At 48.3% G+C, this 14,002-nt stretch overlaps 2 protein-coding genes across 9 annotated transcripts in view; one reads left to right on the forward strand and one right to left on the reverse strand.

Annotated features, from left to right (window-relative positions):
• The window catches only part of VEPH1 (ventricular zone expressed PH domain containing 1), a 61,602-nt gene that overhangs the window by 12,777 nt on the left and 34,823 nt on the right, over positions 1–14,002 (forward strand). For 5 of the 8 annotated variants that reach the window (XM_086843365.1, XM_086843367.1, XM_086843364.1 and 2 more), the window contains 3 exons: positions 953–1,232; positions 1,660–1,875; positions 4,118–4,292. In XM_086843365.1, coding sequence (XP_086699491.1) covers positions 1,095–1,232; positions 1,660–1,875; positions 4,118–4,292 — 529 coding nt within the window. In that variant the 5' untranslated portion in view covers positions 953–1,094. Of the gene's footprint in view, positions 1–321; positions 706–952; positions 1,233–1,659; positions 1,876–4,117; positions 4,293–14,002 lie in introns of all 8 variants that reach the window. The other 3 variants (XM_086843361.1, XM_086843363.1, XM_086843362.1) reach the window with 1 other exon arrangement.
• On the reverse strand, positions 7,359–13,369 carry PTX3 (pentraxin 3). Its single transcript, XM_023932746.2, has 3 exons — positions 12,798–13,369; positions 11,840–12,361; positions 7,359–8,765 (listed from the first exon to the last, which is right to left on the reverse strand). Exons 1-3 carry the CDS (start codon positions 12,940–12,942, stop codon positions 8,152–8,154), a joined length of 1,281 nt encoding a protein of 426 aa, XP_023788514.2. The 5' UTR covers positions 12,943–13,369; the 3' UTR covers positions 7,359–8,151.

The following is a 14,002-nucleotide window of genomic DNA, read 5'->3' on the forward strand; positions in this document are numbered from 1 at the left end:
GAGATTGTTCCAAGGAGTTCCAGAATGTTCTCAGTGCTTTGCCTTGGTTTTTCTCCTCCTGTGGATGCCCCAACCTTGGCAATGCTCAAAGCCAGGCTGGGAAAGGCCTTGGGCTCCTGGGCTGGTGGGAGGTGGCCCTGCCTGTGCCAGGGGGTTGGGACTGTATGGGCTCGAAGGTCCCTCCCAACCCTTTAATGCTTTGTGATTCTATGATTAAATTTGACTTTTTTTTATATTTTCCCCCTGAGAAAAAAGAGAATAAAATAGGGATTGAGGGTACTCCATATCTCAACTAATAATTATAAGTGATATATCTTGTAGCTTTGTCAACTCCAGAGAAGAATCCAGAGGAGCTGACACCCAGAGTGAATCCACGTGGGACCTAAGCACAGTTTTAGAACTTCCCAAAGTGTGAGCCCTGCCTGGCTCAGCCTCTGCTCCATTCCTCAGCCAAGGCTTTGTTTTACAGGAGTTTAAAAGACCCTAGGGATCATTTTGGCAACAAAAGTGACAGTTTTTGTCTAAACAAAGCTTGTTATCTTTTCAATCTTGCTAATAATGTTTTTCTGGAGTCAAGACACAACAACCCAGAAAACAAAGGAAGAGGCTTCACCCTCCTCCTCTTCCTCCTCCTGGAGCTCTTCTCCTGACCAGGGAAAGGGGTTTGGAACCCTCAGCAGCTGGTCCAGGCACCAGCCTGCTCAGGTAATGTGCACAGAAAGCAAGAAAACCTTGGGTTCACTTATTACGGATTTTTTAATCTAATTTTAAGCTACTTAATAGAAATTCACACAGTTCATGATTGTGCTCAAGGATATCCCTGGCTTGGGGGGTCGTGTCTGACACTTTCACACACATTTAAAAATCTTTGCTAAACTGGAATATGTCAATAAATACATTTGCTGACTTTTCTTCTTTTTTCTTTTTTTTTTTTGTTATTGTTTTCTTTTAGTCTGGGGCCAAGGAAGCCTTGAAATACAGCCCAGATTTATCCTCCATATTAAAGTGATCTCTCCTGGGCAGGATTGTTCCTGTTGTGTCCCCAGCTGAGAGCTGCATGCCCGTGGTGCCTGCAGAGGTGGCTGAGCAGGGCCATGCATCAGCTCTTCGGGCTGGTCCTGGCACAGAAGGACCTGTCCCGAGCAGGGGATCTCTTCTCCCTGGAGGATGCTGAGATTGAAGGAAGCCTCTCTGAAGCTCTTGAACAGATCAGAATCATTAGTTCAGCTGCAGTGAGTGAAACAGTGTCCTTAATAATTTATATTTTTATAAGATCATATTGTATAAATAAGGGGGGGAGGGGAATATAAACAATTTAAATTTCTGATAGGACTTGAAGAGCAAAGCAAAATATTTCAAAATGTGCTGGCAAAATCCAGTTCCCACCAGCTTCAAAGATATTTCAAGTTCATCTTTACAATAGTTTTTTATTGAATAGTTATTTAAAGCATATTAAAATTATATGAGATTATAGGGGTCCATACCTTCCCAGTAATGAGAATTAAGACCTGTGGGATGACAAATTCCAGAGTTTTATCACGCTGAACATTTGTTGTAAAGGAGGATGTGGAAAAATGGGCACTGGACTGTTACAAAAAGTTAATTTTGTGGGGTCCTGGCAATCCAGCTGACTGGCAGATGTGTTCTGCTGTGCCCCAGGATTACCAGAGCAATGACAACGACCAGGCCGTGGTGGAGATCTGCATCACCCGCATCACCACGGCCATCAGGGAGACTGCATCCATTGAAAAGCACGGGAAAGCCCTGGTGGCTCTCTGGGAATCGTGTCTGGAGCACAACCTGAAGCCCTCTGGAAAAGATGAGGATGCCCCACACGCCAAAATTGCATCTGACATCATGAGCTGTATCCTGCAGGTAGAGCTGGGCTGGAAGCAGCAGGGCTCTGCTCTCCTTGCCAGTTTGGTTTTAGTTGTTAAAAAGCTTCTGTAACTCTCTTTTTGGGTGGTTATGTTTAAAAGTAGGAGCCTGGGGAATTGCACTGTTCTGATTCCTCCTCTCTTGAGGTTGTTGGGGTAACTCACAGAATCCTGGGATGGTTTGGGGTGGAAGGACCTTAAAGCCCCTCCAGTGCCACCCCTGCCATGGCAGGGACACCTCCCACTGTCCCAGGCTGCTCCAAACCCATTCAGCCAGGCCTGGGACACTGCCAGGGATGAGGCAGCCACAGCTGAGTTATAAAATCACATTTGCTGCTCCCTAAAGCAGAGCTTTTATTGGCAAGTTCCTTTGCATTAAAAACAAAAAAAAAGAGGTATAAAATGAGGTTTTCCAGCAGATGTGGGGGACAGTTGGAACAATAATGAATATCTGCCAGCTGGGCTGGATCTCAGACAGGTCTCTGTTGATATCAGCAGCAGGGAGGTCCCCAAGGTTTGCAACCATCACTGTATCACTTTATTGAAATCTGCTCTTCATTGTCACCTCCACATTTTCTAAGTGTGCCTTCCTGCCCTGATGTTTATCGTGGAACAAATGAAACCTTTCTCCTTCCCTCTGAATTCAAACCTTTTTCTTAACTGAGGATTTTATCTTTATTGTTAGGGGTGAGTGGGGGTGGAAATAGAATTGTTCTTTGGAATTTTCTTAGATCTTTTAAATCCTAGTCAGAGCCAAGCCTTATCTTCCCATTCTTTGTGTGGAGTAGCAGAGCAATAACTTGGAGCAGCACTTGGCTCCTGCTCTGTGGTGTCTCAGCCAAACATAACGAGGCATTATGTTGATTTAAACATGCTGCTGCAGAAAGCTCCATTTATCTGAAGAGCTTTTCTCATTAAAGATGCAGCTTTTGGTCATGTGGCAGCTGCCAGGATTATTTGTCTTGTCACCAAGGGGTGGCTGCAGCCCCTTCTTCCTCAGGAGTCTCTGGAAGGGAGTGTCCACTGCTTGGCAAGTCTGTGTTCCAAGGAAAAATCCTCAGAGCCCCTCAAACTCTGTGGAATAACAGATTTGGGATTTCTCAGTCTGAATTTGTTCTATTCAGGGCTGCTCCAGAGTGAAGGTCCAGAAAGTCTGCTCTGCCTTCCTTTGCACTGCTCTGTCGCTGTCTGAAACATCTGGGTTCCAGGGGTTGCCTGGGATTTCAGCTGCTAATTAGACATAATCACATTGCAGGATTATTTTCAGAAATGGGGATGTGCTCCAGTTTCAAAGAGCTGCTCAAAACTGAGTGGAGAGGAGGGCACAGCGCTGGTTAAGGAGGCTCCAGAGGGAATGGGGAACACAAACGTGTCCTGCTGCTGGGGATTGAGCAGCAATGGATGTGTGTGGTTTGTACACAACATTTCCTGTATAGACAATAGCAGAAAACCTTTTCTAACCTGGATTCAAAACCCCCAGTGCCCATTCAGGGACCCTGAGATTCCAGAAGCTTGGGGGCACTTTAGGAAGAGGAGTTTGAACTCCTGAGAAATCTCAGTGTTCAGAGGAATTGGTTGGAGTTTCCCAGGGCAGCTGGGGCTGTCCCTGGATCCCTGGCAGTGTCCCAGGCCAGGCTGGATGGGTTTGGAGCAGCCTGGGACAGCGGGAGGTGTCCCTGCCGTGGCAGGGGTGGCACTGGATGAGCTTTAAGGACCTTTCCAACCCAAACCATTGTGGGATTCTGTGAATTTAAATTTTAAAAAAAATGAAATCTTAGCGATTACAGGATAATTAATGATCAATGCTAAAGCTATTGCACTGGGAGCAAGTGGCCAGTGCAGTTCCTGGGAAAGGCTGCTCCAAGGTGTTTCCTGTGCTCTGGGGTGATGGATACAGCCAAGGAGAACCAAGCACAAAATGTCTTGTTAGAAATGTTAATATGTACTTGGTGTACTTCATATTTTATATATTTTATTTACATTGATTTCTATTTATGCATCACGTATTTTGTTAGTGCCCTTCTGCAGAAGACAAAGATGGGGCTATTCTTAACATTTCCTGCTGCAGTAGTTTTAAATTTCTGTATTTGCTCTTTCTTTGACTCCTGCCTTCAGAGGTGGTTCCAAAACATGACCTTTCTTGACAAGTTTGTTGCTTTTTTCCCCCCTTGTTGCTCTGACTTTGGTTCCCCTACTCTGCCCAGCACAATATTAATATTTTTTCTCTCATGTTTTCGCAGAATTACAACAGGCCTCCAGTGATGGCCTTGGCTGTGCCAGTGGCAGTGAAGTTCCTGCAGAGGGGGAATAAGGAGCTGTGCAGGAACATGTCCAGTTACCTGTCCTTGGCTGCCATCGCCGAGGCAGAGCTGCTGGCTGAGCACACAGAAACCATCCTCAGGAGTGTCCTTCAAGGTAGGCCCAGCCCAGAGCTTGGCTTTAGTCCAGCTGTGTGACCAGAGCATGTATAGAACCATTCTCTTATAGAATCAATCAATCATTAGGGGTGGGAAAGACTCCAGGATCAATCCAACCGTTAAACAAATCATCTCAGCTGTATAAAGCAGACCTGTGGCAGTATCTATAAATGTGATCAAATGTATTAATCACACTCTAATAACAGACTTTCTCAAGGAATATATGAATTTACTGCACCTCTGGAGGTTTTGGTATGGATTGGCTGACCCACAGGGCAGGAAATACATCTGTACTCATTAATGTTCCTGCTAATGGACTCCAAATTATCAGCCCTGATATGAGGCACCAGCCATGGAGCTCTTATCCTTCCTCCTTGTGTCACTGGCAAGGCTCCAAAAGAGAAATGGGGATGAAATTAATCCCATTCTGTGGTGAAATAGTCAGATGGAAGATATAAAAGCTTTGTAGTGGTTCTTTCATTTTGCCTACATTATTAGCTTTATATAGAACAATGTTGCTAATCTCTTTAAGTTTTATTTTTTGTGGTTTAAAAAGCCAAAAATATTCATTCCTCTATAAAAGGAACTCCAATTGAATTGGAGTAATAAAGTTCACAGTGTTTGTTGCAGTACAGTGCCACTGCAGTGGTAAAATCAGTGTTCTCCTTCGAGTAGGGGTAAGAGCAGCAAGTAGCAACAACTAATTATTAAAAGAACATTGTTATGAAGGTGTTAAGCCCTCAAATAAAACGTGTGCATACCATATTTATAAATTTGTAAATTATTTTATAAATTTGTAAATTATTTTATAAATTTGTAAATTATTTTATAAATTTATACATTATTTTATAATTTTATAAATTATTTTATAAATTTATTCTCTTCATACTTCCTAATGTGCTAACATTATTCATTGCCACTTGTAACTGTGGGGTAGTAACAGAAGGAAATAGTGAATATCTCCATGGTTTTGGGAAAAGTGAGGCACACCCACGAGGGAAGGTTTCAGCACTGAGTTGTGCATTTATGTTCTTCCACCAGCAGATGTTGCTGTGGATATCAGGTTTGGGAATTCCAGCCTGGAAGGGGCCACTCGGAACAGGCAAAATGATTTGTTTTGCGTAGTGACTTAATTACAGCGCACATAATTGGTGTTTCAGGCATGAGAAGCTGGGTTTGCAGCAGGCTGAGGACTGAGAGCTGCCCTGAGAGGGTTTGCTGAAGGGAGGAGCAGGAGGTGAAGCTGCTGAGGATGAATTTCCAAGGCAGGTTTTGGAGACAAAGCCGTGTTGTGGGGCTGAGCAGACAGGGCTCAGCTTCGTGGCACCAGGCTGAGCAAACTTTGGCCCCTTGCCTACAAATGATGGAGAGGAACTGGAGTTTTTCATTACTTGGGGCAAGGCTTTGGCTGCACAAGCAGGTTCTTATCTCAATAGCTAAAAAAGAGCCCTTCAGAGAGGGTTTGAGCGCTGTGCCCCAGCGAGCGTGGGCTCTGAACGGTGCTGACACCGTCCATCAGCACCGGGGTCACACGGATTTATTCCCATTCCCAGGGGACAGCAACAGCTCTGCTCTGAAATCAGAGAGTCCTTTGGCTTCTCCACCTTCCAGAGGAGCCCAGGCATCCTGTGCTGCTGGGCTGTGGCTCAGCCTCCCTCCTTCATCTGGGGTGGCAGTGCAGGATTGTGGGGGCTCTTTCATAATTGGAGCCCAAATTCCCCCAAAATGCTATTTCCAAAGTGTTGACAAAGGAAAGCAGAGTTGGGTGAGGAAGGGAAGAGAGAAGTGTGCTGGGCTGTGGGAGAGCTCTGCTGGTCCTGGGAGGTGATGAGGGAAGAGGGAAGTTTTCCAGCTGAGTCAGTGAGGATGGAAAGCCTGGCTTTGAATTTGGTCCCGTGCCAAACCTGAGCTGAGATAGGAGAAGGCTCCTTCCAAGACAAAGCATTCCAGGTATGAGCTGCAGTAAGAGGAGCAGCCAGGAAGGATTTCTGGGGATCTTTCTGAGGATTTTCCCTTTCCTGCTGCATTTCATGGACATTTGTTTTCACTTAACCGAGGGCACTGAGCAGAGGGAGGATTTGAGAGTGGTTTTGCCCTTGCACAATGATGGGACCCCGAGTGTTTTTGTAACTCTGAAGATCTGGGTTTTGGCTGCCAGAGATGATCAGAGGTAATATTTCACTGTTCTGTAGCTAAGGTTATTTGCAGATATTACTTAGTGAGGGATTTCTGTCAAGTTTACTGCCAAGCATGTATAACATAGATACATTTTTATTGCAGGGTAAGAGAAGAAATTCCAGCAATCAGAGCAATTCTTTTTCCCTTAAATAAGAAATGCTGCCAAAACTTTGGAGCAGGTCGTGTAACTTTAGGTTTGGAGCCTTGAATGGCACAGGAAAGTGGAATTTACCTTATTTTGCTACTTTTGTATCCAGGCAGCAAGGCTCTGTCATGGTCAGGAGGAAGTGCAGCAGCAACATGTCAAGAAATTTGTCAAAATGTTTTCTTAGGACATGTGTGGAGAATGAGAGAGACGGGGAAACAAGGGAATAGAGAAGAAGGATGGGCTGCTTCCAGGGGAAATAGGAATTGCTTTGAATAAGACATTCCTCATGGTAACTTGTTCAGAGGTTTCAACAGGTAGCAAGTAATGGTTCTTGTTGTAAATGGTTATATAGTCAGTGAGCAGGGTATTCATCATTCTCTGTGCTGTTTTCTACATGAAAATCATCAGCAGCTCCTTGGCTCTCTGCAGCTGCTGCTGTGCTCTGTATCCAGCCCTAGGCTTTTAGGGGATTTGGGATAAGTTTGTGTGAGAGAGAAGAAGATCACTGGCACTGAGCAGCAATTTTATCTTGTACAAACCCCCTGAGGGCAAACAAGTTCAAATGTGCCTTAAAACCTGGCCCCAGAGGAACAGGATTGTGCCTGGGGTCTCTCAGCTCCTGTGAGACGTTGCTCTTTCTGTTTTCTCTATCAGCAGCTAAAACTGCAGGGTTCAAAACATGGAAAATCCCCACCTGGGACTTGGCTCAGAATTTTGGTTTATGAGAAGAATAGAGAGTTTTGGTCTAGTAAATTATCTTTATTTACAAAACAACTTTACAAAAATAATTTCAATAAAATTATCACAAAGTCAATGTACAATATAATACAGCTGCATTCCCTCCCAATGTAACATCAGATTATGATGGGGAATATTATTTTTATATCAATCCTTGGCATAAATAATGCTTTAAACAAGGAACTAGCTTTCTTAGAGTCTACACATTACTAACAAAGATTAACAGACAACACATTTCTTGACTTGGGTGGTTCCTCTGTAAAATTCACATGAACACTGTAGAACCCAAGGATTGGAGGAGCCTGGAATGGTTTGGGTTGGAAGGACCTTAAAGCTCATCCAGTGCTACCCCTGCCATGGCAGGGACACCTCCCACTGTCCCAGGCTGCTCCCAGCCCTGTCCAGCCTGGCCTGGGGCATTTCCAGGGATCCAGGAACAGCCACAGCTCCTCTGTTTTGCAGAGCCAGGTTAGATTTTCCTCAGCAGGGATTTGGCTGCTGCATGTCCACAGTGACCCCCCCTTTATACATCAGAAAACCCTGCCCTGGGGAGACAGGGCTGCCAGAGCCCAGGAACAGCTTTTCCAATGGCACACCCTGATGTGTGGATGTGTTTCCAGGCTTTTTCCAGGACAGCAGCAGAGCTCAATCCCATCTCCACAGTACCTCGTTCTGTGAACTTGCAGCGCTGATGTTCCATGGGGATTCCAGAGGCAGGGTCTCCTGCAGCTCTGGCTGGTGTAATGTTGATGTTCAGCTCTGTGAAATCCGTTCCCTGGGCAGACCCTGGGCTCTAGGACACGTACTGGGCTCCTCCGTAGGGCAGCACCTCCGTCACCCCCCAGCCCACCACGTTGCCCCGGGTGCCGCAGGCGTCCCCCGCGGCCTGAGCCGTCACCTCGGCGGGGCTGAGCACCCGGTCCCACAGGTTAAAGCCAGTCAGCTTCCCCGAGAAGGCCAGAGCTTCATCAAAGCCCCCTCCCACGCAGCAGCCGTTCTTCTCCTGCCCCAGCTGCAGGATGCCCCCGTCGGGGATGGTGTGAGCTCCGGCCACGTCCCAGGCGCTGGCTGCCAGCTGTCCCTGCGCCCACAGAGCTGCAGATCCGTTCTCTGAGCTCCAGGTGCCACAAAGGTGGAGCCACTTCCCTGGAATAACCACATTTCTGGCAGCTAACTTGTGCTGGGCACCCCCCACGGCGAGCACGGCCGAGTCCCGGCTCAGGTACAGCTGGATTTCGTACGGGTTGAACTTGGTTCCGTAGGAGAAGACGATGGTTTTGTCCAAGGCCTCGGTCACCTTGAGCCAGATGCAGGCAGTGAAGGAGCTCAGGGTCATCCCAGAGGTGGGGTGGACACTCCCAAAGATCTTCCTGGAGCGCATGGGGAAGAGGATTGCGGTTTCACAGCCTGGAAAGGTTTAGAAGATTGTCAGGTAAATAAGAACTGGTTTATTTGTATGTGTGCAGTCGGGACCTTTGACTCTGCATGGAATCATTAAGGTCAGGAAAGACCTCTGTGATCACCAAGATGTGGCTGCCCCATCCCTGGCAGTGCCCAAGGCCAGGCTGGACGAGGCTTGGAGCACCCTGGGATGGGGAAAGGTGTCCCTGCCATGGCAGGTTGGGATTGCAACAAGATGATTTTTAAGATCCCTTCACCCCAAACCATTCTGTGATTCTGTGAAGTGCCAGCCCAGCACCACCAGGTTCTAAAGCAGGCCCTCAAGTGCCTCATGCACCCATTTTTGAGCACTTGCAGGGATGGGGGCTCCATCTCTCCTCTGGGCAGCCTGACCCAGTGCCTGACCCAGTGCTTGCTTCCAGGCTTCCCAAAGGGAGCTGAGAGCTCAGCTCATCCAGTGGGATGCAGGAACTGACCCCAGGATGATCTGAAGGAGCTGTCAGAGCTGATGGAGGAATTGCTGGACACTGTGGCAAAGGATAACCCAGCTGCAGGAATCTCTTGGCTCTCCCCTGCCTGCACAGGGGCACTGTACAGTCCTGTGACATCCAAAGGGATCCGAAGGGTTAACGCAGCCTGTCTGCCCTGCTGCTTCCTTTGGGAAGCTGGGCTGAATGGAGCACCACCTCCTGCAAGAGAGGGACCATTTCAGCCCTCAACATTGGCTAATTCTGCCAGGTAATGGGGTAACCCTCCCTCAGAACCACTGAATTATTCTTTTATCCTCCAAGTGTGGAGTGGTGAAAATCCCAAGAGTGCTGAGGAGGGGGTCAGGGATCCCCTCAAACAGCAGCCTGGGACACTGTGCCGTGCCCAGGATGGAGGGAGGCTGTGCCAGGGATAAAGGGGCATCAGGGCAAGCAGAAAATGTTGGCAGGAACATGCTGAGATGGGCTTGCTTCTTTAATTTATGTGACTCCCTTTGCTGGCCCTGCCTTTGGGAGTTTTTGGTCAGGAGCTTTCATGGGCACAGCTTAAACGGGGGAAATGATGAGACAACTGATACTTTTAAACCAGCTCTTCTCTCGTGCCCAATTAATCAAAGTGTTGGTAATAGAAATTAGATTAGTTAAAACCACTCACAGAAACTTGTGCAATTTGGGAAAGCAACTGGTGATCAGGAAAGCCAGGACATTTCTGGTGGTTTCTGGGCTGTTCCCTGCTTGTACCTAAGTTAATATCCAAGGTGACAGGAGGGAACAAGCAGCCCCTTCTCCAATTAAGCTGCTTCATTTCCTGTTTAAAGAAGCTGGAGGATCTGAAATGTCTAAAACGTGTGTGGAAATTTCTGCTCCGGGGAATGAAGGACTCTTTGTGCCCTCCAGGACCGAGCTGCTGCAGGATTTCATGGGCTGCTTCCCTCCAGCTTTGAGCAGATTTTCCATCTCCCATTGACCCTTTTGAGGAAGGGCAGGGTCAGTGAGCAACTGCTGGAGATTCTCCTTAAAATGCTACTTAGGAGCACTATTGTGAAAAAGCTTTTAATTAGCAGGCTTTCAGGCTCTATTATCAAAGCCTAAACAAAATTAAAACCAGCCTCAGTGAAGAACAAAAAAAAAGTGTGATTAGAAAATCCCTCAAGAGTATGGCTGGCAGTAGAGTCAAGATGTGAGAAATTAAAGTCAGTTGCTAAAAATTCCCTTGGAGAAAAAAAAATCAAAAAACCAAACAAAAACAGAGAGATACTCTGGAAGTACTTAAAATGTAGCCTTTAAATTTACAAGTATGGTTGTTTTGTGTAAAACCATGTGGGAACCAGTGGAAAGAAAATAAATTTCCACTGATGATCCTCAATGCAGGTCGAGTTTGTTGCTCTCACCTAGTGCAGGGCAGCTGCTGAGGCTGCCTGGGGTACAGAGATAAGGAATGAGATCTCTGCAAGGTTTGTGCTTGAGGAAAAACAGGAATATGCTCAAAGATCTCCTCCCAGCACACCAAGATTTGAGATGTTGTGATAAAGCAGTGAAAACAATTTACTTCTAAAGCTGAGTGTGTGCCCCACATGAGGGGATGGGTTCGGGTTAGGCTGTAAAAGCTTTGATGGAAATGATGTTGTGGCTGTGTCGTTGCCTTTGCTGTGGCAATTACTGCTCCCTTCTGCTCCCTGGTGATGCTGCACCCCTCCTTCCTACACACCCACCCTGCTGGGGTACATTTTGGGGAGGTTTAAGTTGTAATAATTTGTATTTTTGGAGAACAGAGACACTAAGCAGCAGTTAGAGCCGGGCAGTGACAGCTCACAGGTGAATTCAGCACATTTTGTATCACACTCACTAATTCTGAACCCACACCTCAGACAGATGAGGGGCTGCTCTGCCATGCCCAAGCCGCTGCTTTTTGGGGTGTCACTGCACCAAAAAGCTGGGCTGGCATTTGAGGATCTGAGCCCACCTTTCTGTGGCCACCTCACTGAACAGCGCAAATGTTTTGGAAGGAGGAAAATCCCCCAACCAGCAGCACGGGTTAGTGATTTCTCTGTGCCAGTGGGAATACTCAGGGCACAATAGTTCCACAGGGAATTTGCCCTCCCTGCCCTGGAAGTGTGCTTGGCTGGCTGGCAGCAGCACATCCAGCTCCTGGAGATGACATCTCAGAGATGTTAACGTGGGAAGAGGAAGGAGTGGGAGCATGCAGCAAAACAAGAAAGCTCCATGATTTGTGCAAACGCATAGGAGCCACCAGCTGGGAAGGCAAAAGGTGAGAGAACATAATCTGGATGTCTAAAATACATTTGTTGCTCTCTGACAATGGCTTTGATCTGGGAGAGCCTGGAGGAGGTGGGATCCTGGCTGGCTCTGCCCTGCACAAGGACTTTGATGAAACCTTTCTTTGATCCCACATTTGAAAAATCTCACTGCCTCTTTTCCCACAACTTCTGGGGTTCCCCCCTTCTCTCACAGCCTGTTCAAAGCTGTCCTGCTGCTCCTGGGGTTTGGAGTTGTTGGAGAAGGAGGTGCCCAGGAGGGGTTTGGGGGTCCCTGTTGGGAGTGCCCTCCCCAGAGCTCTCCCCCTGGCCTTACCTGCTGGCAGCAGGTGCTGAGCTGCCCACTGCTGTGACACCCTCAGCTCAGCCCGGGTCTGCTGCAGCTCCTTCCACACGGAGTTGAGGATGAGCTTGTCCCCTGTGCTGGCCCCGGGTTTGTCCTGCTCCAGAGCTGTTTGCTGCAGCCGCTGCTGGGCCCCGCTGCGCCAGGCGCTCTCCAGCCAGCCCAGCCGCACGGACACGTTGTGGCTCAGCTGCAGGACGTGCTCCAGAACCTTCCCTTGCTCCATCTCCTGCAGCCTCCTGCCTTCCTCAGCCTGCTCCCTGCTCCTCACCAGCGCCTGCTCCACCTGGCTCACCACACGGGAGGTGACAGAGGCGAAGGTGCCCGCCAGGGTGGTGGCGAGCTGGCTCAGCTCTGCCTTCAGGGTCTGCAGCTCCAGCCTGGGCAGCTCATCCAGAGCCTGCAGCATCATGTTCTCCTTCATCTGCGAGTTCTCCAGCATGATGAACAGCTTGTCCCACTTGCTGTGCTCCCGCTGGCAGTCACACGAAGCAGCTGGAAGGGAAGGTACAGATGTTGCTGTTCTTTGGTACCGAGTTTGAAACGGGAGTGTTGGGCAAAATCTGCCCCTGTGCTCTTTGTGTCCTCCAGACTGCCAGAGAATCGTGGATTCACAGACTGGTTTGGGTTGGAAAGGACCTTGCAGACAGTCTGGTCCAACCCCTGCCCTGCTGGGGCCAGTGCCTTTCCCTCTGTATGAGCACAGAGCAGGGCTGTGATTAGAGTTCCTAAACCGCTGGGAACAGCTTTTTGCAGGAAAACTGAGAATTAAAGAGCCTAAAGCACAGTCCAGGACACCCCATCCGAGCAATTATTCCCATAATAATCTACATGAGCTTTCCCCTGGGAAAAGGGTAAATCGTGGTCGCAGTAATAATTCTTACAAGAGCTAGGCAGCAGCTTCACCCAAATTCACTTTGAATTTACTCACCCTCCTCAGCGGCAGGGGCCGGACCTTCGATTTCGTTATCCAGGTTCACGTACATGAGCTCGTAGTCTTCCTCTTCATCCAGGGCAGAGCCGGCAGCGCTGCAGGCGCAGAGCAGGGTGAGCAGGGCCAGGAATGCTCGGGGCATTGTCCCGGCTGCTCCCGGGAGCTGCGGCTGCCCAGAGCCGGGATCCTCGGTGCGGGAGGAGCTGCGGAGCCCGAATGAATGAGCCGGGCGGCTCTGGCAGCGCAGCGCTGCTGCTGCGCCTTTTGGCCGGGCCGGGAAGGGGCGGGCGGCTCCATCCCAGCCCTGGCTCTGCCCCAGGGATGCTCTGAGTGGCCGAGAGAGAGCCGGGCTCGCCCCAGGGACGGGCAGCGCTCGGCCTCAGCTGCTTGGTGTCGTTTGTGGGAAAGAAAGCGTTCCCTGCAAACTGCCTTTGTGCTCGGTGTGTGCCAGGGCTCCGGAGGGGATTGGTAGGAAAATAAACATAGCCGGAGTTGGTTCGGATCCACGTGTCCCGTTCAGCGCTTTTGGAGAGTTAGGCACTGCTGTATAATAAATTCTATTATGTACCAACAGTTTATTGCTTTAAGCAATAAAGGAGAGCTCTTAAGGAGTTCTAACAGCTTGTCAGGGTTCTGCTTTTCCAGCCCTAATTAGCACTTACACCACCATTACTCCCTGGATGATCTGTTAGTGCTGTAGCCAGGTTTGGGAACTGTAAATCTGCAGCTGCACAATCAGAGTTGTGTTTTACCTTTGAAAAAGCAAACCAAAGTGCTTTTGGATGAAACATTAATTTAGTCTAAGTCTTATTGGTATTAATCTGGTTAAAATTCTGTTATCTTATAGGTTCAACAGGCCATTAATCTTGACAGAGATGCTTTGCTTAGGTGAGATTAGGGGTGATCTCACACAAATTATGTATTGGCTATGAAACACCCAAAGAACAGCAAAAAAACCCTCCTGCAATTACATCTATCTTGGAATCTGTGTTCCCTTTCCCTTTGTGTCTCTGGTTTTGCTTACACCACCCTGCAGTACATGTGCCTTGGGTACTGGGGAGGAATTCCTCCCTGGGAGGGTGGTGGGAACAAGGTGGGGATCGGGCACAGGTTGGACTCTGACCCTAGAGCTCCTTTCCAAGCTAAGATGATTCCATGATTTTCAAGTAGATATGTGCCAAACCCTCCTGGAGGAAGAATTA

The sequence above is a fragment of the Cyanistes caeruleus genome, chromosome 10 (genome assembly GCF_971803275.1).
Source record: "Cyanistes caeruleus chromosome 10, bCyaCae1.hap1.1, whole genome shotgun sequence".
NCBI lineage: Eukaryota > Metazoa > Chordata > Aves > Passeriformes > Paridae > Cyanistes > Cyanistes caeruleus.